Consider the following 27,688-nt stretch of genomic DNA (forward strand, 5'->3'; position numbering starts at 1 on the left):
GGTTTTTATTTTCCTTTATTAAAGCACACAAGTAGCCACCTAAATGTCATTTACACTGCAGCAGTTGTAAAAATCACACCAACACAACCACTTCCAAAGGGAATTACAGAGCCAGCACCAAAGCCATCCAGCTGACCATGAACCTGTAACTCCAGAGGCACAGTACAATAAAGTTTTGCTTTCAGGTGTTTGCTGCTCTTCTTATAACAAGCTTCACTGAGCATTGAACAGAATGCCTAAACACATTCACTGCAAGGGCTGTGGAAATACCCAAAAGCTTGGTAAACACACATTTATTGAGTACTTGATTATGTAAGATCATTGCAGCATAGTCATTATAACAAAATCCATATTTAAAAAACGCCAAACACAGGGATATATTTTTTTTTCAGAGGACATAAATATATTTAAAAACCCAGCCAAGAACAACAAAGGGAGTGTGGCTGTTCCTTAGGCAGCCACCACTGAATGCTCTCCTGCTCCCTAAGGGTGAGAACAGCCTGGCAGTCAGTTCCAACCATCCCAGACCCCATCAGACCATCCCACAGTTGGGGGTTGAGCAGACCCGAGGTCACTCACTGCCCAGTGCTGTTACTGCACCCACAAACATCCCACCTAACCCAGCTTTCCAGAGGCATGGGTGCAGCTTGCCAGCAGCACAGCTCTCAAGGAGCTGTTCTTCACATGCCTGGGGTTTATATGGGATTTCCTGGGGAGGGCTCAGGGATTAACATCCACTACAAAGTGCTTAAAGTGCCCAGATTTCCTCCTCCCTCCACACTAGAATGGGGAGGTGCTAATTGCAAAGTTTGCTCGGGTATGCATCTAGATTTCCAATCAAATGTTAATCAGCATCAAAATCCTTCCAGCTTGAGCAGTTTACAAGGAATCTGGGTCCTACAAGAGGGACACTGGAACTCTGTCTATATTTTAAGCCCAACCATGGGGGAAACACTCTACATAGAAATATAACATTAAATTCCTTTGTACAGCATATATAAAGAACATGACAGCATTAAAATATTGGCAAAACAATACATTAAAAATACAGAATCTCATCGATCAGAGCACAAGAAATATATTCACATTGGAGTCTGTACAGTCCAGATCACACTGCTGGTTCTCATGTTGGAATTGACCTCCCATCTCCAGGTGGAGGTTGGTGCTCTGCTCCCCCATCAGCACCACTGGCCACCACTGCCCAGATTTCCCTGGGCTGTTGTTCTACAGGGACAGCCCCAGCCTGCTGCTCTCCCCAGCACAGAGGGCACTCAACTGCTGGAACCCTTTGGGGAAGCTTTTTTTATTGAGTGAAATGACAGCACATTTCATTTCCCACAAAACTCTGGCCTGCTCTGGGAGAGGAAAATCAATCCATGGTTGGCAGGAGGGTTGGTACCTGGGCAGCATTTCCCACATGCTTTCAGCGTCGTGGGTTACAGTTAAAAACATAAAACAAACCACAGAAGCCCAGGTTTTGTATGGTTTGTGCCCTGTTTATCCCACGTGGAGCAGGTGGGACTGTTTTAGGCTGCCTCCTCCCACCAGGAATGTCCATGTCTTCTAGAAGAGCTGCCATTCTGATTTGTCCAAAATGGCTTTCCCTATACATAAATACATGTGTCTATAGGCCACTTCATTCCTCCTCTTCTCACTGAGGAAGATACCCAAGGCATGCTTGGTAAGGTGAAATCCTACCGTGTATCTGCACCTATTCCACTACAGACACGTATATACAGACACATTCTGTCCATTATTACACTAGAAATAAATACAAAGTTTAAAAAAAGAAAAAAAAAAGTAGTAGCAGCATGTAAATGAGAAATTGTGTTCATTTCCTCAGTCTTTTTTCTTCCACCTCTTTGGAGCTGCATCATCATGTCTGACAGTCCCTTCTCCCCACCCTGCTCCCCTCTGAGAGGGGGATTTCACTGCAGATCCCATCTGCAGGAGCTGGCGCTGTCCTCCCAAGGCAGTTCGAATTTCTCTTCCTGTCAGCTCCCTGCTCTCCCTCCCTGCATCCTTGCCTGCACGATGACTCATCCTGGAGATGATCTTGGGTTTTGTCTGATGGCTCCTGCCCGTTTTGGCTGCAGCAGAGTCTGATTGCCGAGCGATGGCACAGGAGGAAAACCCGCGCACGAGCGCCTGGTGAGCCAGGCGAGCTGTTAACATCTCCACCCAGGGAGGAAAAAAGCAAAGCAAGAGTTCACATTCTGCCTGTCTCCCAGCAGCAGAAGTGTAAGCCCCAGAAGCAATGCCTGCTTTAAACCCTTAATTCCCAAATTCTCAATAATGTTGCAAACTCACAGGGTTTTGCAGGAATCATTTGGGCTGATTTCGAACACGTTCCTTAGTGCAGGATGCACTGGAATTAAAAATGCATCAAATGGGCTGACTTTCTTGCGTGCTCTCGCAGTATCCGGTTTTCCCAACCCCCAAAATTGTTTCCTTGGTTTCTCACCTCTCAGTTTTGAGGCCCTGCTAAAGGGCAGTTATCTGAGTTAGTTCTGACGTGGGGGTGGTCGGACTCTGCTGGGCGACAGCCACCATGGGGATTTCCATGCCTAGTCAGGCCGGATTGTTAGTCCCCTCCGAGTTCTTGCAGGCATAGGCCACATCCTTGGCGATGCTGCACATCCTGTTGGACATCTGGAGCTCGGTCCTGAAGGCGGTGGGGAAGCAGAACTTCTTGAAGCACGCCTTGAAGTTCTCATCCAGGAAGGCGTAGAGCACGGGGTTCAGGCTGCTGTTGGCATATCCCAGTGCCGTGCAGAAGCAGGAGATGGCCAGCTCCAGCTCGCTCTCTGCCTTGGCACCCAGGCACTGCACCAGCACGAAGATCTGGATGGGAGTCCAGCAAACGATGAAGACTGCCACCACCACCAGCACCATGCGGGTGATGCGCCGCAGGTTCCGGTCCTTCTCCTTGGAGCCCGAGAGCACACGGACGTTCTTGAGCCGCCTGATCATGAGGCTGTAGCAAATGGTGATGATCAACACAGGGATCATGAAGGAGAAGAGAAAGACACAGATGCCAAACACTGGATCCCAGTAGTCCACAGGAGAAGGGAGCTTAATTAGACAGTCAATTTCTGCAAGGGTAAAAGAGTAAAATGGGAAGATCAGTAAACACAGATCAAGCAGAAAAGCATCTGCACATTCAGATTAGTTTGGGTTAGTTAGGTTAATGGTTGGACTTGATGATCTTAGAGGGCTTTCCCAACCTCACATAAAAATTCTATGTTTAATGTTTAATTCCTCACATAACAATTCTATGTTTAACACTAGAAAAGCAGTAACAGTGATACAGAAAAGCAGAGTTAAGATGATTTGACAGCAGGACCTCATGCCTTTGATGAAACTGGCACCCCTCTCCCTGGGCTCTCCTGCCCTCCAGCACCTCCCTCCCTCCGGATGCAGTTTTACTGACCATTGTTCTCATTCTCTGCAGATCCCATCACCATGGCTGGGATGCCAAAGACAGAAGCCAGTGCCCAGATGCAAACATTGACCACCTTGGCCTTGTGGGGCGTGCGGATGTCCAGGGCTTTGATGGGGTGGCAGATGGCGATGTAGCGGTCCACGCTCATCATCGTCAGCGTGAAGGTGCTGGTGAACATGTTGTAGTAGTCAATGGAGATGGCAATCTTGCACAGGACATTGCCAAAGGGCCAGAAGCCCAGGAATGTGTCAGTTCCCTGGAAGGGCAAGGTCATCAGGCACAGGGTGTCAGCCAGAGCGAGGTTAAAGATGTAAATGTTGGTGGCTGTCTTCATCTTGGTGAATCTGAAAGGCAGGAATGAGCAATGGTTAGAGCTCCCACCTGACCATGCTGGGTCAGACACTGAACTTTACTGAACTAGATTCTGCTGTTTACAAAAGGACATGCTGTATTTTCTTATGTAATGAGATTGGCCATCTTCACCTTTCAGCTCCCACGGGTTTATCAACACACAGTTCAGCCCATCTCCTACAACACCACAAATGGTCCCTCCATGGGCAGGAGAATCCCTCAGACTGGCAGTGAGCACTAACAAAGCCTGAGCCTGCCAACTCAGATGGTGTTTCTTAAAAAATTTCTGCAATAATGCCAACTTAGGATTTCACTACCTATGGTTTCATTGTTCTAAGCATTGGTGAGAGCTTTAGCCAGTAAGCTAATCTGGAAGGTGTAGGGGTAAATTGATCAGCCATCTGATATGGGCTCATAGCCAGAGAGCATGGCTAACTTGAGCTGTCAAATCAGAGCAAAAATAGCAGCCAACCCTGGCCAGCCAAAAACTGGTGAGGAGCTGGTTAGAATCAGAAATCAAAATGTCACAATAGATCTTTCTAGAGAAAGGAGTAAAGTCACAAATCAAACTCTACTCCAAAGACTCTTTTTGTCATTTCAATACTACTTTTACCATGTGAACTGGCTGCCCCCAAGGAAAAGTCACCTTGCTGTAATGGCAATCATCTCCTCGTCACATTTGGGAAATGATGGATCCACCTGTGATCACCTATCCAGGGGAATGTGCAGAAATGGAAGCTCAACAGTGACTCCGTGACTGAATCTAACATTTCAGCTCCAGGATATTCCTCTCATGGGCAGAATAAGAGCTCAAATGGGTATAATTTTAAAACTACAGCTCATCCATCATTTACTCTACTAATGGCCTTAGCAGAAATATGGCCAAAAATGGCAGACAATGATGTTATTAGCAGAGTGCAAGCTCATTTGAGGGTAACACTTCTACCCATAAACTGCTGCACTATTTTCAGTCTGATACATGTTAAAATATTACAGGGTCTGATTTGACCTAAAAAGCTCTTTTTGCCAATTTGATTCAGAACAGCAAACTGCCCTTCTCAGTGCTGTGCCCTCCCATAGGGTCTGAGCTTCTTCAGCTCTTGATAAATGATTTGAATGCTTTGGCAGAACATTATCACTGGCATATTCTGAACTTTGCTGCGATACATGGTGACCTGGCCAGGTTTGCAAGAGAAGTAGACAGGGGAGCCACGATCCAAGCTATAAAGTCTATTTTTTCACCTGCCTTGGAGCTCTAAGCTGGGCTTGTATCAGAAGTCTGAAAGCAGCTTCAGAGAGCAAAACCAAATGATCCTATTTTTGACCCTGAAAGCCAAGGGAAGCTTTTGGAGGTGAGCACTGATGGAAACGTTGGAAATACTTTGAGGTCCCCACACAAGCCTGAGTGAGGCTTTTCCTGACCCAGAAATCAATCACAGGTTCTTAGAAAGCCAGCCCAGACAATTTTACATAACCAAAAGCAGTAGAAGGAAAATACTGGTGCCTTTCCTCTTATGATGGGATGAAGGAGCAAAAGCCCTTTGCAAATCCAACATAACCAGGCAGCTGCTAGGGCTTTACACTTTGGGATTTCCTAAAGAGAATTACAGCAGCCTCCAGTGCCCTCAACTCCAGAGGAGCATCTCAGGGTGCCCAAGTTTTCTTTTCTTGAATTCTTGTACTTGGCATAAACGTGGCAAAGCACAGGGGGATGAGTTGGGTCTGGGAATGGATTCACTTTCCCCTCCAGGTCAGCAGAGGGGGATTAAAATGAAGATGTGAAATCACTGCTTTATCAGCTCTCACAGAAATAAGTATTGTCAGCTCAGGCTTTAGGAAATTATTCAGTCACCCAAGGTTGTGCTGGAAAAGGTCTCCTGGGAGCTGCTTTCCCCTGAACACCTCAGACCTGGCTGGGCTGGCTCAAGCTTCCCAAAGGTCAAGGGTGCTGCAGTTCATCCTTCCAGGAGGGCTGGAGCCAGAGGCACTTCATTAACATGCCTCTAACCCTGACTGCATGTACTGACATTAAAACTCTAGGGAATAACAATTTTGAGCAATGGTGAACAACATTACTGCAAAACAGTAAAAATTAAGTTGTTCCTGCTTTATTTTTTGTTATTGGCCAATGGCAGAAACAAGAAACAACTGACCCACCTCCAAGCCCCATCCAGCTCCCAAGGGGGACAAAGCTGCCTCCCTGCACACTCCTGTGTCCCCAGCACTGGGCTCAGGGTGAGCAGAGCAAACCTTCATCTCCTTCCCACATCCCTCCTGCCCCACTGGCCCCACTCCTCCCAGACACTCCTCAGCACGAATTCAGAGTCCAAGTGCAATTGCTCATTCCTGGCCCTGCAAAATCCCTCAGTGCAAATCCCTCTCCTCTGCCTCCTTCCTCACCGCCTCCTCCAGCTGATGGCAGAGCCACCTTCCCCTGCTCCAAGAGGACACTCTGGGGTGGCTGTCCCACCACTCCCTTCAGCCCACCTTCCAATAGAATTTAAAGCTGATTTTGCACTCTTGAAAGGGGGTGAAATTAATTTACACCTAATTAATTACTTCTACACCACTTTCTCTACATGCTGAGAGCCAAAAGCCATTGTCCCAACCAACCAATGTTCCCAAACATTTCCAGAATGTTCAGTACAAAAATCAATCAATCACTTCTCCGTGGATTAGCCTCTATTTCTTTTCCTCCAGAACTGAGAGTGTTCTTTCTCTTAATCTGCTCAAAAAAAAAAAAAAAGAAAAATTAAACTCTCAGGCTTTAGGAGGCATCTCAGTCTCCTCCCCCACAACACAAATCTGCTGCAGATAAGCCTGTGGATTCCATGGAGGACATTAACTCCCTGCTGGGCCACTTTCTTGCACTCTGCCACGGAGGTAATTTCCTAATGGAGCATCTCCCACAGGGTGGTGCTCAGCTCTCCATCCAGCTCCCCCTTTCTCACAACAGTAATTGCTTTGCTCTGCTCTCCTGTTCTCTCAGATGCTGAAACCTGAGAGAAAAAACACCTGGGTATCAGCTCAGCACTTGTCATCCTCCTCCTTTTTTGGTAGTGGACCCTCTGGCAAGGGGAATACATGGTCTGGGAGAGGAGATTGAGGACAGGGAGGCAGGCACACCCTCGGGGCTGTCAGGACCTGCTCCTCACAAGAACAGATTCTGCCCCTGGCTGAGCCTCAGGGTGAGCTGCAGACCTGATTTTGCATCTTCCCCTTCTCCACCCACCCACAGCAAGGCTGCAGGGCAAGAGCTGGGGCTAAGAACCAGCAATCCCAAAACTCAAAATGGAGCTGCAGGCACCAGGGGCAGAGGCACCAGAGCAAAGCCTGCAGCCCTGCAAAACCCTGAGCATCATTTCCAGGAGCTCTCTGCTTCTTGGAGCCTCCTGATTTTGATATGTAGCTCCAGCTAATTAGGATGCAGACAGTGTTGTTCACCTTGAGCAGCTCCCTCCATCCCCACCTCACACCCTGGCAGCAGTGACAGCCTTTGCCCCCATCCCTGCTCCAGAAAGCCACATAGCAGAAAAGGCTCTGAGAGGATTTTTACTGAGCTGCTCCCACCCTGTGATGGTGGAAATCAGCCCCAGTTCTCTCCCACCTCTGCTCCCAGCCCTCAGGTTGTGTGAAGCTGATATTTGATCTGGCACGTTCTGTCATGATTTGTGTCTCCTCAGCCATCCGCCCACACCGTGCTCTCTGCATCCCTGCTGCTCTGATCACCAGCCCAGAGCCCCTCAGCCTGAAACTTCTGACCAGTGCAAGATGATTTATTCTTAATGGTTCAACAGGCCCTGAAAAAAACACACAGAATTTGAGAAGGACAAATTTAAATTAGCCTGGACTCTGAGGCCAGACACTACAGCAAAAGCAGCCACCAGCACAGCACCTAAAGCTATAAATTACCCAGCTAGACAGGGACTGACTAGCAGGGGCTAGCAAGGGAATCTGCAGCCAGCCACAACGAGCACACACTTTGGGACAGATGATTTTTTTGTCCTTGAGTCTCACCTCTGTGTCTGGGGGACAGCAATAAAAAACCAGCCCTGCCTTCCCCTCCAGGTGCTCCCTGGGCACTGCTGTGAGTGGTGCTGCCATGCCAAGGGAGGAGGCTCTGTGCCTGCTGCTGCTGCAAAGGATTCAGGGGCTCTCAGGGATGCTCCCACATCCCTGAGCAGGTGTTTGGCCACCAGGAATGGTGCTCTGGTCTAAAGAGGGCATTTTTCAGTATCCACCTGAGCAGGATGCTCTTATCCCTGCTCGTGGGTCAGATCTGCCTCTGCTGGTATCCAGAATGCTCCTGGGAATTGCCCAGTCTCTGAAAAACACTGGGAGCCAAGCCCCATGTTGAACATCACAGAATTTCTGCTGCACATGGGTAACTCCTCTCAACAAAGAGCCCTTCAACACACACTGGAGCTACAGGCCCTGTGCTAGCAGATGTGGCTAATGTGGGTCACAGGCTGAGCCCAGCTCACCTGGGCTCATGGGGACCCAGAAATCAGAGAGCTGCAGACCTTTGCAGCCATTATCACAGCAGGATCCCCTCCTGCTCACCTCACCATCCTCATCCAGCTCCACTCACTCTCCAGGGCAAGGAGCCCTTGGTGTGGGTTTCATTTCTCTATAAATCACAATAATTTATGTCTATTTATTTTCTTTTTCAAGGAAAAACTAAGAGGCAGATCTGGAGACAACAAAGGTCTCAGATGGCCCCACTCATGTCTGCTGGGTCCCCATGAGGCACTCACTTCATTCCAGCTCTGAGACACACAGCTGGCCCAGGCTTTTCCCTTAGAAAGCTTTCTATTAAGAAATCAGCATCTCTGAAATGTCATAATTAACTTCATTTCCCCTGTCTCATCACAGCCAGCTGCCCTCACCCCTATTCTCAGGGATGAGGCAGTTTTCAAGCAGAACAACAGCTGGCACAGCATCCCCAGGTGGGCTCATGGTTCAGGCACCTCCCATCACATCTTTCCTCCTAAAGCTTCACCTGGAGGCAGCAGATGACAATGGAGGGGCCTGACAGCCCTAAACTGCCTAAAACATTGCTTGAAATGCTCTGAAAGGTGCAGTGCCACAGAGAGCTGAGCATCCCCAGCATTTTGCCAGGCCCCCAACAGAGAAATGCCACAGCCATGAGGAGCGCCCAAGAAATGAGGCAGCATTCCCTGGGGGTTTGAACTGCAGGAACAGAGCCCTCCAGATCCCCACTGCTGAGCATCACAGTGGTGGAGCTAGGGACAACAAGCTGGGCTCACCAATGGCTGGCAGAGATTTGGGGCCTCTGTCACACCCCCAGGGCCAAAGATACACCCTCCTTCCCCTCTGCTTTCCATCCTAAATACAAAGATCTTGGGCAAGCAGCCTTGCAGACTTCAGTTAACAGCTAGGAGGGATCTCAGCAGCCTGGCTTCCCCCACTCTCCCCCCAAACCCTCTGTTCAGCTCCTTGTTTCACATTCATTAAGAAGCAGAACAGGAAATATATGCAGAAGAGAGCAAACAGCAGAAGGAGGAGGGAGGGGAGGCATCGTCTCTGCTGGCAAGGAGCTCCAGGATGAGCCAGCAGAACAAAGCCACAGACAGGCAGGTTCCCACAATAGGCCCTTCACTGTCCAGGAAATCGTGTTCCTGACAAGAGCCCTTCCCCATCTCACCAATTAGTGCTGCTCAGCACTGGAAGGCATTGACACTCACATGATGACTGTCCCTATAAATTAATCGTTCCAAATGTTAAATCACTCCAAATACAATAGAGATGTAGGCTGGGTTCTACAAGGGGAAAACCTAGAGGAGGCTTTGAACTTGTACTTCTGTGTGAAATACTGGGAGATTTTAAAACTTTTCCCTTGGTGCTGCAGAAAACTCATTCAGGAGGAACAAATAAATGAGTTTTCGTGATGCCTCCAACTTCCTTGAGTGCTGGTATTAGAGTCTTTTTATTTCCCAACTCCCTCAAAAACAGGAAACAATTACTGTGTGTAACACTACCAGCCTTTTTCTGGAAGGTGGCACACAATTTTCCTATGGGCTGTGTAGTATGTTGAAGCCTGGTTATCATTGCTGAAACATGGGAACAAAAAAGCTTGTTGGGGTGCACATGACCTACAGTGATAAGGGGGCAGCACAGAAGGTTTGCTGATCATTTTTCCTTTAATTTATCATTAAGAGCCCCTAAACCCTGTGTTGACTTACCAGCAAGCAACTTCCAACCTACTGAAAATCAAGTGCTATTCAAGGCATGAAGCATCAAAGCTCTAATCTGAGGAGAAAAGGCTGGTTTTGAGAAGTTCACCAGCATCCTCCTTGTGGGGCCACAATTTGGCAGCTCTTCATCAATCTGTGTACATGGCCAGGGTCAAGAGTTTGATATTGAGTCCAGCTCGTCCTCACAGCTGCTCCTGACCTGAGCAGACAGGGCAAGGAGAGAAGACTCCTGGGCAGAGATAACCAGCAGCTCTTACTCATCAGCTCAAGAAGGGTCATTGCCCTGGCTCTAACTCAGTGGTGGTCTCAGCTCAGTACTGAGCTCCAAGGGAATATGGATGGGAATGGCAGCTCCTACAGGTGCTCTGGGTCAGTTATAACATCCTCAGCACACCCTTTTCATTTCTGAATAAAGGGAAATACAGACATGGAAAAACCCTGAGGGAGATTGGGGTGGCACCTGTCTTCAGTTTTCAAGTGCTTAAAAACTGTAAAAGGAGAGGACACACACAAAAAGAGTTACATTCCATGGGAAATTCTAGTGCTAAATCCCACTTTCTTTTTTTATGAGTGCCATTTATCCAGCTGGAAGGTGTCAAAGTCAGAAAGGTGTGGAGCAGAAGCCAGTATTTTTCATGTCTACCTATGGCACAGCCATGGCACCCTGCCAGGACCCAGCTTGGGACACTCAGATTCCTGGGGATCCTCCAGTCCCAGCAGGATCCTGTGTGCACATCCCACCAGACCTTTGCAGACAGGGAAAAGATTTCTGCCAAGGCTTCTCCTTGCACACATTGAGGCTTATGCAGGGGGTAAGGACTCCCTTCCTCTGCTCACATGGGCATTCCCATGCAGCCACATCACCATCACCAGAAAGGGCTTCCAGCTCCCAGAGCCTCGCTACTCACACACTTACACACACCCACCAACTACTCCAACGATTGCTACTACACTGAGCAGCATCACGAGCTCTCCAGACATGGCACCAGTGTGCTGCAAACCTCTCTGCATCTTCAGACTCCCTGGGGCTAATGGGATCCCGTGGCAGTGCCATAAACTCCCCAGCTAAAAGAGCACAGACAGGCAGCCTGATGAAGCCACATCACTTTGCCCTTGGAGCAGAGATTTAACCACCCTGCACTGACCTGTGGTACCAAAGACCTGATTTTGCAGCATCTTCCCCAGCCAAGTTGTAGTTATTCAGGGGAAAGGTGCTTTGGAAGCAGTTGGGCTCCTGGCAGGAGCAAGACAATCTCATCAGTGTCTGAATACCTCCTAAATACTTTCATCTTCTGTTGGAGGGTTCAGCCTGTCTTTTCTGTGCTGGCAGTGTCCATCTGCACCAGGAATCTGCTCTAAGATGTGGATAAAATGGAAGTTCCCTCTTTAACATGCAGGGTGCAGAGATCAGAAGGGGGATGCTGGGATTTTACATAATCACAGTCTCCTGAGAGCTGCACAAACTTACTCTGTACTTAGAGAGTGAACAAGGTTTCTGATTCCCAGAACCAGAAGAGTTTGAACCACAGCAGAAGCAGACAGGGACACTCAAAATGCCAACAATGGGCAGGGAGGATGGAGTGGTGCATGCTCTGTGCTGTCCCTCTGCAAAGGTCCCCACACTCTCCTGACTTCAGCACAAGGAGTCAGAGAAGTTGCCCTCAACTCTGCAGCATCCTCTCACATCTCATTTAAGTCTGCAGGCTCCAGAGGGTTGGAAGACTTACGTTTGTGGGGACTTTTAGTCCTGTAAAAGTAAAAGGAAGCTTCCCAGCAGGCTCTTTCCTTTGCAACAAGGTTCAGCTTTGGAAAGAGCCAGCTCCCAGATGGAGCAGCACCTGCAAACACAGCTGGGGTGCCGGACACAGCACAGGAAGGACAGGTCCCACAAAGCCAGCACACCCTGGCAGTGGAATGCTCCCAGCACATTGCCCTCCCCAGCGACATCCAGCTCCCTAAAAACAAGAAGGGGGAAAAAAGCCCCATTTTTTTTAGCAGATCTGCTCACTCTGTTCCATTCTCTGGGTTAAACTTTAGGAGGCACCAGAGGGCAGCTGAAAACTGGCAGAAACCTTCATCACAGCCTAGGAAGGGGAGGAAAAAAAGAAAAAAAAAAAACCAAAACAATAAAACAAATGCCACATCGTTACCTGTAAAGCACGTCTGTAACCCCAGGGAAGCGCCTGCCTGCTTTACCCGCAGCAGGGATGAGGGGGAAGCTCTGCCCCGCTCCCAGCCCTCCCGGAGCATCCCTGGACTCCTACCTGACGATCACATACATGACGGAGCAGTTGCCCACCAGCCCCACGATGCACACGATGGAGTAGACGACCACGATGGTGATCTTGATGCTGAGCGGCAGGAAACCGTCCCCGGTGCTGTTGTTGAACCAGTTGCTGGGCAGAAAGCTCAGGTTGAGCATGGAGGAGTCGTTCAGCAGCTTCCTCAGGTCGGGGTCTTCAAAAATATGGGCAGGGAAGAGCGGGTCCATCCTGAAGCAGCAGCTAAGGACCTGGGGCAGCAAGAGGCAGCTTTGAAATCTGCTGATCAGACGGGTGGCAGGGGCTGTAGCAAGGAGGGAAGCGCTGGGGAAGGGTGATTTATGACCGGGGGGAAGGATGATTTAGCGCCACGGAGCACAGCCCCCCCTCCCCAGGAGGTTTTTATTGGGATGCCACCCTGCGAGCCGGGCGCATCCCGAACGCACAGGCATCACGCATATCTCCACTCTGCTCACATCATCCCCTCTGCTGCGGCTGGCTGTCCCCACCTGCCTGTGCCACCCCTGCGGGCCGGTGAGTGCCCCACACGCGGTTCGGTGCCCGCAGACCCTGCAGAGAGCCAGCGGGGCCCCGTCCCACGCTGAAAGAGCAGGGACAGCCCGAAGTTGGCACTAAACCGAGGCGGTGCTTACCTGCGGCAGGTCCCTCTAGCGCAGCCCCGGAGCCGGCTCCGCTCCCCGCGGGCACATCCAGCAGCGGCGGGCCGGGATGGGGGCGGACACGGGACAAAGCCGGGGCTCGGCACTGCAGGAGGGGAAAGGGCTGCTCTGGCAGGCAGGGATGCTGCCAGCGCAGGGGGCTGCAGCCCGGAGCCCACGTTTTTAAGGAAAAGGGAGGGATGAGGGAGAGGGAGGGAGGGAGGACGGAGGGCGGCTGGGCAGAGCCAGGCTGCCGGGCTGCGTAAGAGAAAAGCGGGAGGGGGAAGGAGGAAAAGGGAGGGGGGGATGATAAATAACCAAAGGCGGCGAAGGGAAGGCGAGCCCACACCTGCGAGACACGGGCAGCGTGTTCCCCCCGCCCCGGGAGCTGCGGTGATCTCCCCATCCCACCCCCAGCATCCCCAGCATCCCCAAAATCCCCAAACCCACCCTGCCGCAGCCCCGGCCCTACCTGCCGTGGGCTCCCAGCAGGAGATGCTGGGGAGAAGGGGAAGAATCGGGAAAGGCAACTGGGGAGATCGCGATTCGGGCAGCAGATTCCTCCCTCCTCTGCAATTGTGCAACCTGAGCGCTGTTCTAGCGCAGGAGCGGCGGAATGGGGAATCTGACCTAGAAACTGCCAAAAAAAATGCAAGGAGGAATGAGAACTACGGGGAGAAAATTATAATTATTTAGTATTCTTCTAGCAGCATTAGCTATAGGTCATTTTGGCAACCCAAACCATCCTGCACTTCTCATCTGAGTTAGATATTTCAGAAGCTGCAGTGGTAAATTCCTTACCTCAAGGTGGGGTGATCCACACAGACCCCACAGGTACCTGCAGTTCCCAGCCTGGCTGTGGGACACTGACCCTGATAAACTCAATTCCCAGGAGCTGCAGAGTCCCCCAGTCAGGGTGCACAGAGGACTTTGGGACCCACCCCCAGTTTGATTCCAGTTTGAGATGGTTTGACTGCAGAGAACCAGAGCCCACTGGTCTGGTGCCTCTGGCCATCCAACATCTGCAGTGTTTCCCCAAAGAAGCCTTTTCCCAGCATTTTGGAGACATTTCTGTGTTGGGGACACATGCAGAGACACGCACAGATCAGAGCAAATTCAGGGCCAAGAGGTGGAGAAAAAGAACATGAGCTCTTGGGCATCAAATGTTTTTTCTCTTCCCAACCCACAGCCAGTCCAACACAGAGCTCCTGGGGCCCAGCAGGCAACCAGGGCTACCCCTTTGTGCTCCAGCTCTCCTTTATTGGATATTTGGGGACATTTAGCACAAAAGCTGCACCTCCTTCCCCAGGAACACAATGCTAAGGTATGGTGCTGAATGCCAATTTTCTTGAAAGCTTCAACAAGAGATCTCAGCTCTAACAGGGACGAGGGAAAAAAGCATGACCCAGAGTTGCAGCCCTCCTGCAGAACAGAGCAGCCTCACTGCTTCAGAAAGTGGGGTTTTGTCAGTCCATTAATGAGAGTGTGAAATAAATATTAGACCAGACATTACCTTAATTGTCAGTGGATTGATTTCCAAAGGCTGAAGCAAGGACAGCAGTAAATCAGTGCAAGAGCTCCCAGCTGGACAGCCCAGGAGCTGACGGGAAGAGTGTTTGCAAATTCAGCTCTGCTCCTCTCTGCTGGCTCTCACCCCAACAAATGCTCTCAGCCCTTCCCACACTCCTTTATGTTAATGCAGTGCAGCAAATACAGCAGGTTCACCTGCTTATCTTGTGGTTTTCTTTCTGGCCTGAGAGATGTGTTTCAGAAAAGCTGCCAGAAAAGGGATCAGAAACGCACTTTGAACTACTGACAGCCAAGGTATGTGTGTGGGACAAAAATCCTTCCAAAAATTCCCCTCATCCATCCCTCTAGTTGTTCCTTAGTGTTCATCCCTGCCTTCTTTGCATGAAGGAAAAAAGCTCAGGATTGTCCATGCTGCACCTTCAGTCCCAATCCTGCTGCTTCACAAGATTTCACTCCAATTATAATTCAATAATGGTGAGATCCTTCCAGAATACCTCATGGTATCTTAACACATGCTCTTCACCTTCCTGGGGTGAGAAGAGAACAATCATCTCAAGAGCATGATTACCAGGTTTCTTCTTCATCAGAAGTCTCCTGTCCATTGGGATCTATGCTCCAAGCCTGGGAAGGAAGACAACCTAAATTTTATCAACATTACCCTAAAAGGACTTCTCCCAGCCTATTTATTTGAAAAACAGATCAGTTCTTCAGCTTGAAAGCTTCTCAGCAGACAGCAAGGTAAAAAAAGCCAAGGAAAAAACAAGACAAAAAGGCACTTTTCTTCCAGGTGATGCCCAGGGAGCCTTTGGGGAGGCAGCAGATCTCACACACCATTAGGAGATGCTGAATTTACAACACAGAGTCCAGAGCATCAACATGCAAGTGAAAACAATTTCCACTAGAGCAGATTGCTCCAACCCCATCTGACATGGCACTGAACACTTCCAGGGATGGAGCAGCCACACACACCTTTCCCATTTCTACCTCCAAACTCCTGGAGCATCAGCACAGTCTGCGTCAGTTACGGATGAAAAAATCCTTAATTATTTCAAGATAAATAATAAATAATTGAACTGCCATTTCAACCAGTTTGACTTTACAGACATTGTTCCTAAATGTGGAGACTGCTGATTCTGCAGAAAACCGTCCTCAGCCACCTGCATCTCATAATAGCAACAGCCCACAGGGATTTTTTTTTGTCTTTCCTTTCAGGAGGTGAAGATGTCTGCATGTCAGAACTGTTTTGCCACCTTTAGCACGGTTTGTCAATCTGTTTAATCAAGGCCATCATGAGCAGAGAATTAATTTTTCAAGATGTGAAATCATTTTTTCATGCAGGGAACGAGCACCTGGGCTGGAGAGGAGCAGGAGAAAGGTTGGGGGGATGTGGAGGGTGCTGGAAAGCAAAGATTCAAAAATGCAACTGTCACTCCTGGGATGATGGGCACCTGGTTAATGGCTTGCCAAAGGCTCATTAGCTAAATTTGGACCACAACCATTGGTAATGAGTGATATTGTTGTCAGGACATTAATGATGACAGTGTACCAATGATCTATCCCTTCCTATGGCAGAGGAGTTAGAACTGCATGATCTTTTCATATTTATGGTCAACAGAGCATCAGGGAAACAAGAAAAAAGATACATAAAAATACATAAAAATATGAAAACATTTTTTCTTGAACCCTAAACCCCACTTTTCCAGAGCAGCCTCTACAAGGGGATTCAGTGGTACTTCACTGAGGCAGTGGTGACAAATTCTGTTCCTTGCATGGTGCTATAAATCACAAAACAACACAAGATAAGAAAGATTCCACAACTGGATTATCTGCCCTCCATGGCCAGCAGACTCATTCAAAGAATGAGAAATAACATCTATTAAAAAGAAGAGGACATTGGCTTCTTCAATATTTCCAGTAATACATATTTATTGTAGCTTTTGTACTTCCTCAAGTCAGACTCATTTTAGAGATGACAGAAACCTCTGCAGACTCTTTTCTGCCCTGCCAAGCATCAGAACAAAAAAGAAAACCAGAAAAACTGTTCCCAAGGAGCAAAGAGGGGCCTGGGGACAAACACACTGTGGGAAAAGGAGTCCCAGTGACTGCAATGTGCACTGGGGTGTTAATTAAATCCCAGTCCAGCAAGGGGATTGGGGTCAGTGGGATGTCACAGGCCAGGTCCTACCTGGTTCAAAGTCCCCATCTCCCTTCCATGATCCTTGGACTCCTCAGGAAGAGCAGATGTGGGACAAGATCTCAAGATGCAAATGGCAGTGCCCAGCCCATATCAGGGGTGGCTGATCCCAGTACATCCCATACAGTCTCAGACTTAGTCACAAATACAAGCTAAGACATTCACTCACAGATTTTAGGTCCAGCCCAGCAAAAAAAGGCAGCTGAGCTCATCCATCCCCACATTCCTGAAGGGCAGCTTCATCTTCCCAATCTTGACACTTCTATACTCTGACAGCCCATTTTAATGCTGGCTGGGGACCCCCCTGCCAGTTCCTGAGGCTGCAAGGAGCTGATTCATAGGAACAGGCATATTATACAATAAAACAATTTCCTGAAGAACCAGCTGATTCCCTGGGCCACCAGGCTAACAAAGCTGGAGTCAATGGATTCCTCTTTCTAAAACAGCAGGACTGCAGAACAAGAGTAATTCATGCCCATTTCAAGCACAAATACTGAGGAAATCTCTCAGTTTCTCTTCTACCCATCTACAGGGTCCATGGTAAGGAGAATAACCAGGATTAGTGCCAGAGGCCACCTGCATTTTCAGAACACTCCATGTGATGCTAAGCCTGACCCTCATTACTTGAAAATAATTAGAGCAGATCCTGCTTTCACCAAATATTCATTTAGAGCAAAATCCCCCAAGCTCCAGCAGGAGAAAGAGCACACAATGCTACTGACTTCACTGATATTTTATTGTCTGCCATCACTATTTGCAATTTTCAAGGGACTGATTATTTCAGGTGACTGCAGATGAGACCATAAATCTTCCCTGCAACATTAAAATGCATTTTACTGCCTTCCTCCTCTTTGCATCTCAAACTCATGAACCTGGAAACAAGCAAGTCCCTCTGCTCTTACAAGACAGAAATCTCTCCTCACCCCCATTATCCCTTGCCCAGTACACTGATTTTTTTCATCATTCTGGGAATGGGCACCCATCATCCAAGGCTCACTATTTGATGCTGAGAGAGTGAGGGTCTCTGATTTCAAGAAAGGCAGTGATGGTTGCAGGATTTACACAGGTGCTCAGTAAGATGATGAATTTAGATCCTCTGAACACCATCCCAGCATTTTAACCTCTTATCCCTTGGGGAGGAAAACATCTCTGTGCTCAGATGGTGAATTTCACAGGAGCCTTTCAAAGTAAAGATCTGCTTATCACCTTTGTGCTGCAGTCCTTTTACATAGCCAGCAGCTTGGAGAGAAACAAAATCACTGCAAAAAAGTCTGACACCAAGATACCCAGAAACCATTTGCTGTTTGCTTCCCCCTGAACTTGCTCTCCCCAAAGAGATGTCACTCAAATTCTCACTGTTGTGTGGATCAATAGCAGCTGACGCCTGATAAACCACCCCAAGGCAAGATGTTTTCACAGCTTTAACCCACCTGAACTCAGCCCCAGAAGCCTTCCCTCATTCCATTTTCCAGCAAGAGGAAACAATAGATGTTTACTGAAAATTTCAAGCCACCACAGAGGGAAATGTATATTCCTATCAGTTTCTCAAAGGCTTAAATATCTGCCTTGAAAAGGCTCCAGCCTTTAACAAATCTGTAACTGGGGAGAATCACCAGTGAAGAAGAGGAGATGTATGTAAATAATATGCACTAGGCATCAGATATGTGCTGTCTCCTCACATATGCTATTTATGTGGCTGTCATGCTCTGGAGATGTCACACAAAGAGCCATGGCACAGCACCACACACATCACTCCAGCTCCCTGTAATTTTATGTGGAACTGAGAGTCAACAGCCTTGCTGGGACAAGCTGGTTGCAGCAAAGCTGTGCTGAGTCACAGAAGCCAAAAAACTGGGCCTGAATATTTGACAGGATAAAAAAAATTTAGACTTCTAAATGGGTGTCACAGATGTCAGTGGCTGCACCCAGCCATGCCTGCCCACAGCTCCACAAGCCCTGGTGGCAGTGAGAGGGGCTATCCACCACCCTGGGCTGCTCACATCTCACTCCCAGATGAGGAAATTGTTTTATTCCCCTACAAAAGTGACATTTAACCCTCATCAGAAGCTTTTCTGTCCTTGCCTAAAGCCACAGCCTTTACCTAAGGATCTGCTCCATCCCACAAGCTGATCCATTTCCACACATCCCTCACCCTCCACACAATCCCACCCCCTTCCCCAGCCCCACACAGCCCTTTTGTCCCTCACCCACCCATCCCACATCACCTGCATTCCCCATGGAATGAAATTTGTCACCTCAGGTTCCTCCTCTCCCCAGGCTCTTCCAGCCCCAGCAAAGCTTGTGGCACAAATGCTGCAGGGGCAGCCTGGGGACTGGTAGAGCTTTTCAGACCCAGTTCAGGAAAGCCACAGATACTGAGACTGAGTGTTTGTGATTGAGCCAGGCTTTTGAATGTGAAAAACTGTGTGAAAAGACCCAGAGCAACATATATCCTATTACAATTTCCTCATCTGGATGTGAAAAATTGTGTGAAAGGTCTTTAGGAAATAGATACCCTACCACAGCTTTCAGTCTCTCAGGAACACCAAGGCAACACATTTGGGGCTGTTATTGAAGTGTTTTCCAGCCAGGAGCACAAAGCAGGGCACAGCTGCACGTTGGCACTTCATCCTCTCCTTCACACAGGGGGACACACTCATCCAAGCCTGACCCCAGCTCTGTCCCAGGGTCTGAACTCTCATTACCTCCCTCACATTGCCCTCAGGACCATTCAGCTTCGTGTCTTTGCTTCTCCCAGGCTCCCAGCCCCATCCCTGGGCTGAGCTGCCGGGGGCAGTGTCCGTGTCCGGAGCAGTGTGAGCTCAGTGCTGCAGGCAGGACGTGCCAGCTGCACTCCTCACACAAACAGGGATGGACTTCCCACCCCCTGTGTCTCCTGCAGGCACCCAGGGAGTGCTGCAAACTCCTCTGGGAGAGGGATGGAGAGGGAGAAACAGCAGGAGCCTGGGGGTGCAAGAGGGGCATCCCAGAGAGGAGGAAATGGCTCAGCCCTGCAGCGTGCTGCTCTGTGCCAGAGGAGCTGAGCTGGGAGGGACCCCCACACTGAGGGCACCATCACCTGAGAGAAACATCCCACCAGGGAGCTGGGCCCAGAGGGACGGGGGACACCCACCCCTGATGGCTTCCAACCCACCCCAGATGGCTTCAACCCACACCTGATGGCTTCCTAGCCTCCCCTGATGGCTTCCACCCACTCCTGATGGCTTCCAACCCACCCCTGATGGCTTCCAAACCTCCCCTGATGGCTTCCACCCATCCTGATGGCTTCCAACCCAGCCCTGATGGCTTCCAACCCTCCCCTGATGGCTTCCAACTCATCCCTGATGGCTTCCAACCCACCCCTGATGGCTTCCAACCCATCCCTGATGGCTTCCAACTCATCCCTGATGGCTTCCAACTCACCCCTGATGGCTTCCAACCCATCCCTGATGGCTTCCAACCCATCCCTGATGGCTTCCAACTCATCCCTGATGGCTTCCAACCCTCCCCTGATGGCTTCCAACCCACCCCTGATGGCTTCAACCCACCCCTGATGGCTTCCTAGCCTCCCCTGATGGCTTCCAACCCACTCCTTATGACTTCCACCCACCCCTGATGGCTTCAACCCATCCCTCATGGCTTCCAAGCCTCCCCACCATCACAGCCACGCAGATCCCAGCTCCCTTCCCACTGACACATCCCAGCTCACCTCACAGCCTCTCACAGCACATTAATTTGCTCTCCTCCAAACAGTCCAAACCAGATTTCCCCTGGAGAGCATCCCAGATTGCTGAGGAATTCTGATGGCATCCCCAAGTCCTGCAGCTTCCTGAGCCCATGGCCATGCCCAAGATCACAGTGCTCAGATCAGCACATCCAAGGGAGGAGCAGCTGTGACAGATGAAACTGGGAACTTACTTTTGTTAAATTTTCTGTTAATTTAGGTTGTGTTTGGGTTTTTTTGGTTGTTTTGTTTTTGTTTTTTCACTAGAAGTGTCTCAGATTCAATCCAGTAATTAAGGGATGGTTTATTACACATACTATGTAGGACAGGAAACCTATTCCTTCCCCAGGCCTCATTTTGACATCTGAGCATCAAACCTCCTACCTCCATATTTTGGGCTGAGAAAGGATTGACAGAGCTGCCTTGGAGGATGAAGTAACAGCCTTAGACATCAAACTCCTTTAAGATTTCACTGAATTAATTTCTGAGGAAACTTTGGGACACCATTGCCACATGTCTCTACTTTTTATTATTACCATATATACTGAAGGCTTCCAGTTACCATCCTTATGGGTGACTGAAGCTTTTTAGTTCTCACACAATAAAAATCTGCAGTGCTCAGGGAAAATCCTGGAAACAATTTTTCCTCCCTGTCGTGACCCCCTCCATCTCATGGCCTCTGGATCAGATGTTTCTACAAGTTCTTCCCAAGGTTTCCCTGTGGCTGAAGTTTGGTGCAGGTAGATTAGGTCCCCATTCTGCACTGAGGGTCATTCCAGGTGAGAAAACAGACCCAAGGAAAGAAAAAAAAAAAAAAAAAAAAACCAAAAAAAAGAAAACCAAAGAAAACCCCACTCTGTTCTTGAAATAAGAATTTCAAAATTCTAGAAATCTTAAAACTCTCTTGAGATCTTATCTGTGTGTGAGGTCACCCTACAAGCTGGGGCATCATCTCATGCTGTCCATTGGTCTCAAGAACATCTGGATGAGGGCTGAGGATAAGGAAGAAGAAGGGAAATGGCATTTTTAATAATGCTGAAGAGAAATTATACTTTTGGAGGTCTAATTTGTGCTTTCCTGCAGGCTTTGATCTTTCAGACAAGGTGAATTAGATTTTGCAATATGCTTGGAGTTGCTTCTACTAACTTTGAAGTAGATATTAAAGCAGTTCAGGGCCACAGTCACCAAGGGTGGTTGGTAAATTTTGCCCAAGGATGCCTTTTATTGTCTCCTCACTGTGAAGCTCAGAATACGACAGTAAAATGTAATGATTTAACAATCTGCCTTATTACTGCCCTCTCTGCCCTTGTTTTCTTCACTGGAGCTTTCAGGCTGTGAACCATTCCAGGGAAGCATCTCACTGCAAAGCCCAGAGCCTGCAAAATGGGCACCCCCTGCCCAACACCTCCCGAGCTCTTCCACGAGTTTGCAAATTCCCATTGGAACCAGCAGGTGATGCTGAAGCAGAAAACATGGAGTTCATTCTGCCTTCTATTAGGCTTTTATTTTCCTCCCATAAAATTCACAAGTGAGAAAAATCCTGCGATCCTGGTGGGGTATTGAGGAACATAAGCTGGAAATGCTGACATGCAGCATATGGCTTTGCTCTGGCTGTCTACTCAGCTCTTCAAGCCCAGGGAAAACACTCTGGGCTTTCTCACACCTAGGATGGAATGAGGACACCTGAACTCAGAGGAACTTCTCTCTCTTGGAAGGTTAGGGGGGTCTGAGCTCTTCCTTGGGTGAGTCTCTCCTCTCAAAGCCGCAGGGCTGCTCTCCACTGAGCTGGCTGTGACATCCCCAGGCTGTGACATCCCCAGGCTGTGACAGACACCGTGTGCTCCCCTGCAAGTCTGCAGGTGTTGGAGTGAGCCCTGTGGGAAGCAGCTGTGCTGGGAGAGGAGACTCATGCTCAGCATCCTCCTAAGTGTTCCTCTGTGTTCCTGTCCAGAGCAAGGACATGGCTATTCCTGTTCCTTTACCCCCCTGCATCATCAGCAGCTTCTGGGAGTCACACTGAGCTGTGTCTCCCTGGTAAATCATCCTGATGCTCTGCCCCTGAAGCTGGAACATTGCAAGTGTTAGCAGTGCCACAGATGTGCCTCTCTGGGCTGGTTTTTGCTTTTAGACCTTGACTTAATTCTGCATCTTAATGTTTTGGCTGAGACATCTGCCTCTGGGAGAGATGGCATTTATTAGATAAAAAAAAGAAGGAGAAATGGGGATGTCATCAGTAAATACCAGCAGGAAAGAATCCCTTTTTGGTGCCAATGTTCCCTGAGAGATAAAAACTGCCACCAGCCTCCTCCAGCAGCAGCCTGGCAGGAGGGCACTGGGTGCCTGCAGCAGCCCCTGCTCATGTCCCCTCTCTCCCAGCCAGGGCACTCGAGGTCAGTCCCAGCCCCACCCAGAAGTGCAGCCACCACCTCATCTGCTCCATTCCACAGCAGCTGATGCTCCCCAGCTGCACCAAGGGCAGGGGCAGCCCAGCCCATGCAGTGACAGCCTTACCCTGCAGACATTCCCCCCTAACTGGGGCAGAACCCATCCCAACGCCCTGCCCATCATCACCTTCTGTCACTGCCACCTCTTCATGTGCAAAGGAGATCACATGGGCTTTTACCATCTGGGCTTTGTCTGCTGATGTAGTCCCAGCAGGGACAACGTCCTTCATTCTCCTGACCATTCCTTGGCTTTCCCCTTAACTGGCAGCTCCAGTGTGTGATACGTGCTAATTCTGCTCAGACAAAATCTAAAAATCAAATTAGCGTCTTACCAGAAACATTAAACTGTGGAGAAGAGACACTTGATAGGCAGCCTCCACTCCAGGGGATGGGAAATGCAAAAGATCTTCCTGACAGGCACTGACAAGTGCAAGCGTTGCCAAATTTTCAGGGGAAAACAATAATCTTCAATATGTCAGGGGAGGAGTTTGATACCTTCAGTCCTTCCCCACTCACCACAGGGACCAGGACCCAAACATCCTGTCTGGATGATTGGACCTGCTGAAAAGAGTCCAGAGGAAGCCACGAAGATGCTCAGAGTGCTGGAGCCCCTCTGCCCTGGAGACAGGCTGAGAGCTGGGGGTGTTCAGCCTGGGAAAGAGAAGGCTCTGGAGACACCTTAGAGCCACTTCCAGTGCCCAAGGGGACTCAAAGAGAGATGGAGAGGAGCTCTGGACAAGGGCATGGAGTGACAGAGCAAGGGGAATGGCTTCACACTGACAGAGGGCAGGGTTGGATGGGGTATTGGGAAGAAATTCTCCCCTGTGAGGGTGGGGAGGCTCTGGCACAGGTTTTGCCTGCACAAATCCTTTACATATTTTCTAAGGAACTTCACCACTGCACCCAGGTGCCTTCCACATAAAACTGCAGTAAACCCTGGTGGTTTGGGGGTCTGTAGGAGGCATTTATTTCCAGGATGGAAATGTACCAGGCTTAAAAGTTTTGCTGGATGAATATTTTTGCAAAAAAAATCTTTTTGTTTCTTTTCCTTTCCTTCCCCAGAGGATTTAGTTCACTTACATGCACTGATTTCCCTGAAGGCACACACAGCACATGGATCTGAACAGAACAAACAAAGATCACAAGTTCACAGCAAACTTTCATATGCCTTTTAGTTCCTAGCTCAATCACAGATGAATTTCATCCAAATTTACAGGCAGTTTCAGTTGACTTTGTACAGCATTATTCCAGGAAAGAAAAGATGCAACTAATATTTTCTTGAAAGCTCCAGCTAAAGAGCCAAACCCTGGCTAAGAGACATGGTGACCTTGATGGAAAATAAACAGAAGAAATGTGAAACAGAAACACTCAGAGTCCTCCACAGCCTCCTCCCATGACATCAGGCATCTCAGCTGCAGAAAATGTCACCTCTGGCAACCAGATGACGTGCATGAAAATTTCTAGGAAAAGGGAAGAAAGAAAGAAAAAAAGATTTGCTTTTATTCTAAGAAACATCATGTGCAGCTGCTGTCCTCAAGGTAAAAATTGAAAAATCATTTCCTGGTTAGCCAGGGGCTGTTGGGTTTTTTTGTTCCTTACCAAGGAGGCTCAGCCAAACCTAATGAAGGAGAGGATGGAGCACGTGCAGCTCCCTGAAGCTGCAGGAAAGTGCTGCTCCTTCAACCCCTGGGATGTGGATGCCTGCACTTGGAGCACATCTCTGCTCATCCACAGAACAGGGCTCTGGACAGCCAGCCCGAGTTTGGGAGAGCTGAAAATGTTTATGGTAGCATCAGAATCCAGCAGTAAATTCGTGCTGCTGTAAATGTGAGCCCCGCTGGCACTGCCATAAACATCCACAGCAGGGAATTCCAAATTCTTCCCCTTGCCAGGCTATCCCCCTTCCCCAAACCTGCTTGCAGTTCATCATCTCCTTCAGGAAGCAATGTTCCCCCACCTCTGTGCAGGTCTGCCAGCACCATCCTCTTCCTCCCATGCCAGGAATGGCACAGGGACCTTTTCCATCCCCAGAAATCTCTTTGCCACTGCTGAGCCTACACAGTAAAGCACCAGCCTCTGCTTCATCACAGCCTCAGATGATGGGCTATGTCTTAAAAGCACAGGAAAGCTTTTAGGAAGCCATTTAGGAAATTCAGTTTGTCAGTTCCCAGGTCATCCCTCAGGCTGTGGCTCAGGGCCAGGAGCAGGAGCTGTGTCCTCCCCAGCTCTGAGCAGCATCTTCAGAAGTGCAGCTCCCTGCAGGGGCCAAGGGAAGCCTGTCCTGCTATTGGGATGAGACACAACCAGTTAAACTGATCTGCAGGAACAGGAAAAGCCTCAGGAGGGCCAGGGTCCAGACACAGTGTGTCCCTTCCAACCCAAACCATTGTGGGACTCTGGGATTGTCCCAGATGCAGTTTGGGACCTCAGAATGAGCCCACTGGTGGCACTGGCCCCATCCCTGAGGACTTGCAGTCCTGGGAGTCTGTTTGCACTTGGATAAGAGCAGAGCTGCTGCACTGATTTACCTGGGACTCACCAAGGGGCTCAGACAGGGGTGAAGGTTTCCAGGATCATTTCTCCTGGGATCTCATGTTACTCTGAGCCCTGCTCAGGGCCATGTCCGAGCTTTTCTCAGCCCAGCTGAGCAGTTTGCTCCTGCTCTGTTGCCATCCATCTCCTCAAGGGCACCATGCACTGGGAATTTGCTCATGGCTTTTTTCCTGGCTAACTCCTGGTTTTGTCCTTCATGTGCAAAGTGAATCTTGCCCAGATCTGGATCACAGACTCAAGCTCCCCTTCCCAAATCCCTGTCTCTCAGCAAGGCCAGCACACATGTCTTTAGGTTGCACTTCAGATCCTGAATTTATGTGGCTTTGGGCTGAATACTTAAAAGAGTTGTTTGGTGATTTCATCCTTGGATGTTGAGATGCAGCTGCTTAAACACAGCTCCTAAATTTTCTTCTTTTTTTGATGTGAAGACATTAATGTCTGAGGACAGCTGCTGCCCAAAGACTGACCCATTTTGAGAGAACAGCTGTATTTTTCTGGCCCATCTTCGTTTTGCTTCCTTGTGCAGTATTTGTTTCCTGAGAGAAAACAACAGATCAATTTTGCTTCATTATGTTCACTGCACATTTTTAGAGATTCCTTATAAAATTCGCTGTACTGTTCCACCCTGTTTATCTGAAAGGTTGCAGGAACTTGAAGCATCATTAGATCTTTGACAGGAGTTATTTCTGCCTACAATTTACCATCCCTTTTTGGAGAAAAACCTCAAATCAAAGGCAGGAGAGCTGCCCTGGAGCTCATTAGCTCTGTGAGGTTATGCTCTCTGTGCAGATCACATCAACAGCTCACCCAGGGCTTCCAAAACCTCCTGATGTTTTGTGGAAGAAACCCCAAGCCCCAAACAGGACCTTGCTTCCTATATCATGCTCCCAGACCACAATCCCCAGCTCATCTGCAGCAGCTTTTTCAAAACCAAAACCCTGGTGGAAAAATATCCTTCACCTCCTAATCTGTGTTTACTCCACATTCTATATAAAAGCTCCTCAAACCCAATGGGATAAGAGCATGTTCAATAGCACTGATGAAAATAATGGCTCTTATTTGGCCCCTGGTTCCTCATACTCCGCCACTCCTCTCCCTTTAATGCAAGCTTTGAGGCATGTCCTGATGTCCAGTTTGTGCCTGTGGAGCATCTGCCACAGCCTGGGAATGGGTTTCTGGCTGCTGCTGCTGCAAAAGTGCTGGGACCTGGGTCCTCACACCTGGGTTGCAACCCCTTCACTCCTCCAATGCCAAAAATGAGGGGGAGCATCCTGAAAACACAATGATTTATAATTTTTTCCACTTGGCCAGATAAATTCACTAAACCAAGTTTCCTTTTACTTTGCAACAAGAGAGAGCACTGAGGCATTAAAAACATTGGCTTCCATGGATGAAAATATCTCTTGTTTGTCCTCCTGGAAGAAGTGACCTTGAAACACTTGTGCATCAATTCCCCCCTAATATCACCAGGATGCTGCAAACAGCTTTTAACCTGAAATCACATCTTGCATGTGAAACCAGGGGGAAGATAAGCCAAACAATTTTGTGTTAGCCTAGAAAAGTCTTTAACTTGAGAAATTAAACAAAAACTTTGGAAGTCCACACAAATATCACAAGCATTTGTTTGCACACCTGGAGGTGTCAAAGCCTGCATCCCAGTCCTGGTGGCACCTCATGTCACCTTCCTCCCCATATCTTGCTCTCCTCATTTGGGATCCCTCTAGGGACAGCCAAAAATAATCCAGACAAGGTCTCTGACTGTCACCAAAGCATGTTGGTCAGCAGGCACACTGTTATTGCCCTAGTGCCATGGGATGCTGGACTGCTGGGGGACTGGGATGCTCCAGTGGGAGGGGTTTGCTCTGGGGGCTGAGCACCCTCAGCATGGCAGAAGCCACCCACACAGCCCATTGCTCCAGCAGGAATGACTCCAGCTGGGAGACACAAGTGGCAGCACTGGATACAGATGGAGAGGCATTGGATGCAGGTGGAGATGTGTTGGATGCAGTTGGAGATGCATTGGATGCAGACGGAGATGTATTGGATGCAGACAGAGATGCTTTGGATGCAGATGGAGATTGTTGGGGACAGATGGAGATGTGTTGGGGACAGATGGAGATGCAGTGGATGCAGATGGAAATGTGGATGCAGATGGAGATGTGCTGGATGCAGATGGAGATGCTTTGGGTGCAGATGGAGATTTTTGGGTGCACATGGAGATGTGTTGGGGACAGATGGAGATGCATTCTCATCGGGAGCAGTGGCATGGGGAGTTGTGCCCCGAGGGCAGCAATCACTTAGCAACTCCT

The 27,688-nt window shown here is 49.0% G+C and overlaps 1 protein-coding gene and 1 long non-coding RNA gene across 3 annotated transcripts in view; one reads left to right on the forward strand and one right to left on the reverse strand.

Moving 5' to 3' along the window:
- Nucleotides 1-14,535, reverse strand: OPRL1 (opioid related nociceptin receptor 1). The gene is made up of 6 exons (XM_033074794.2): nt 14,448-14,535; nt 13,407-13,571; nt 12,929-13,192; nt 12,279-12,526; nt 3,434-3,789; nt 1-3,095 (listed from the first exon to the last, which is right to left on the reverse strand). The coding sequence occupies exons 4-6, from the start codon at nt 12,503-12,505 to the stop codon at nt 2,572-2,574; spliced, it is 1,107 nt and encodes a 368-aa protein (XP_032930685.1). The 5' UTR covers nt 12,506-12,526; nt 12,929-13,192; nt 13,407-13,571; nt 14,448-14,535; the 3' UTR covers nt 1-2,571.
- LOC117004207 overlaps nt 12,533-27,688 on the forward strand; it is a 19,588-nt gene continuing 4,432 nt past the window's right edge. The window contains exons 1-2 of one of the 2 annotated variants that reach the window (XR_004419601.1): nt 12,533-12,809; nt 14,124-15,552. This is a non-coding gene — a long non-coding RNA (uncharacterized LOC117004207). Of the gene's footprint in view, nt 12,810-14,123; nt 15,553-27,688 lie in introns of those variants that run through there. The other variant, XR_006163085.1, reaches the window with a different exon arrangement.

This window comes from Catharus ustulatus, chromosome 17 (genome assembly GCF_009819885.2).
Source record: "Catharus ustulatus isolate bCatUst1 chromosome 17, bCatUst1.pri.v2, whole genome shotgun sequence".
In the NCBI taxonomy this organism is placed as follows: domain Eukaryota; kingdom Metazoa; phylum Chordata; class Aves; order Passeriformes; family Turdidae; genus Catharus; species Catharus ustulatus.

What these genes read in the sequence shown, in the direction of transcription:
- OPRL1 (XM_033074794.2), bottom strand. Translation starts at nt 12,505, where the DNA reads ATGGACCCGCTCTTCCCTGCCCATATTTTTGAAGACCCCGACCTGAGG. An exon ending in GTCATGTATGTGATCGTCAG is followed by an intron (nt 3,790 to 12,278) that starts GTAGGAGTCCAG and finishes CCTGCCTTTCAG; the next exon opens with ATTCACCAAGATGAAGACAG. An exon ending in TGCAGAGAATGAGAACAATG is followed by an intron (nt 3,096 to 3,433) that starts GTCAGTAAAACT and finishes TTACCCTTGCAG; the next exon opens with AAATTGACTGTCTAATTAAG.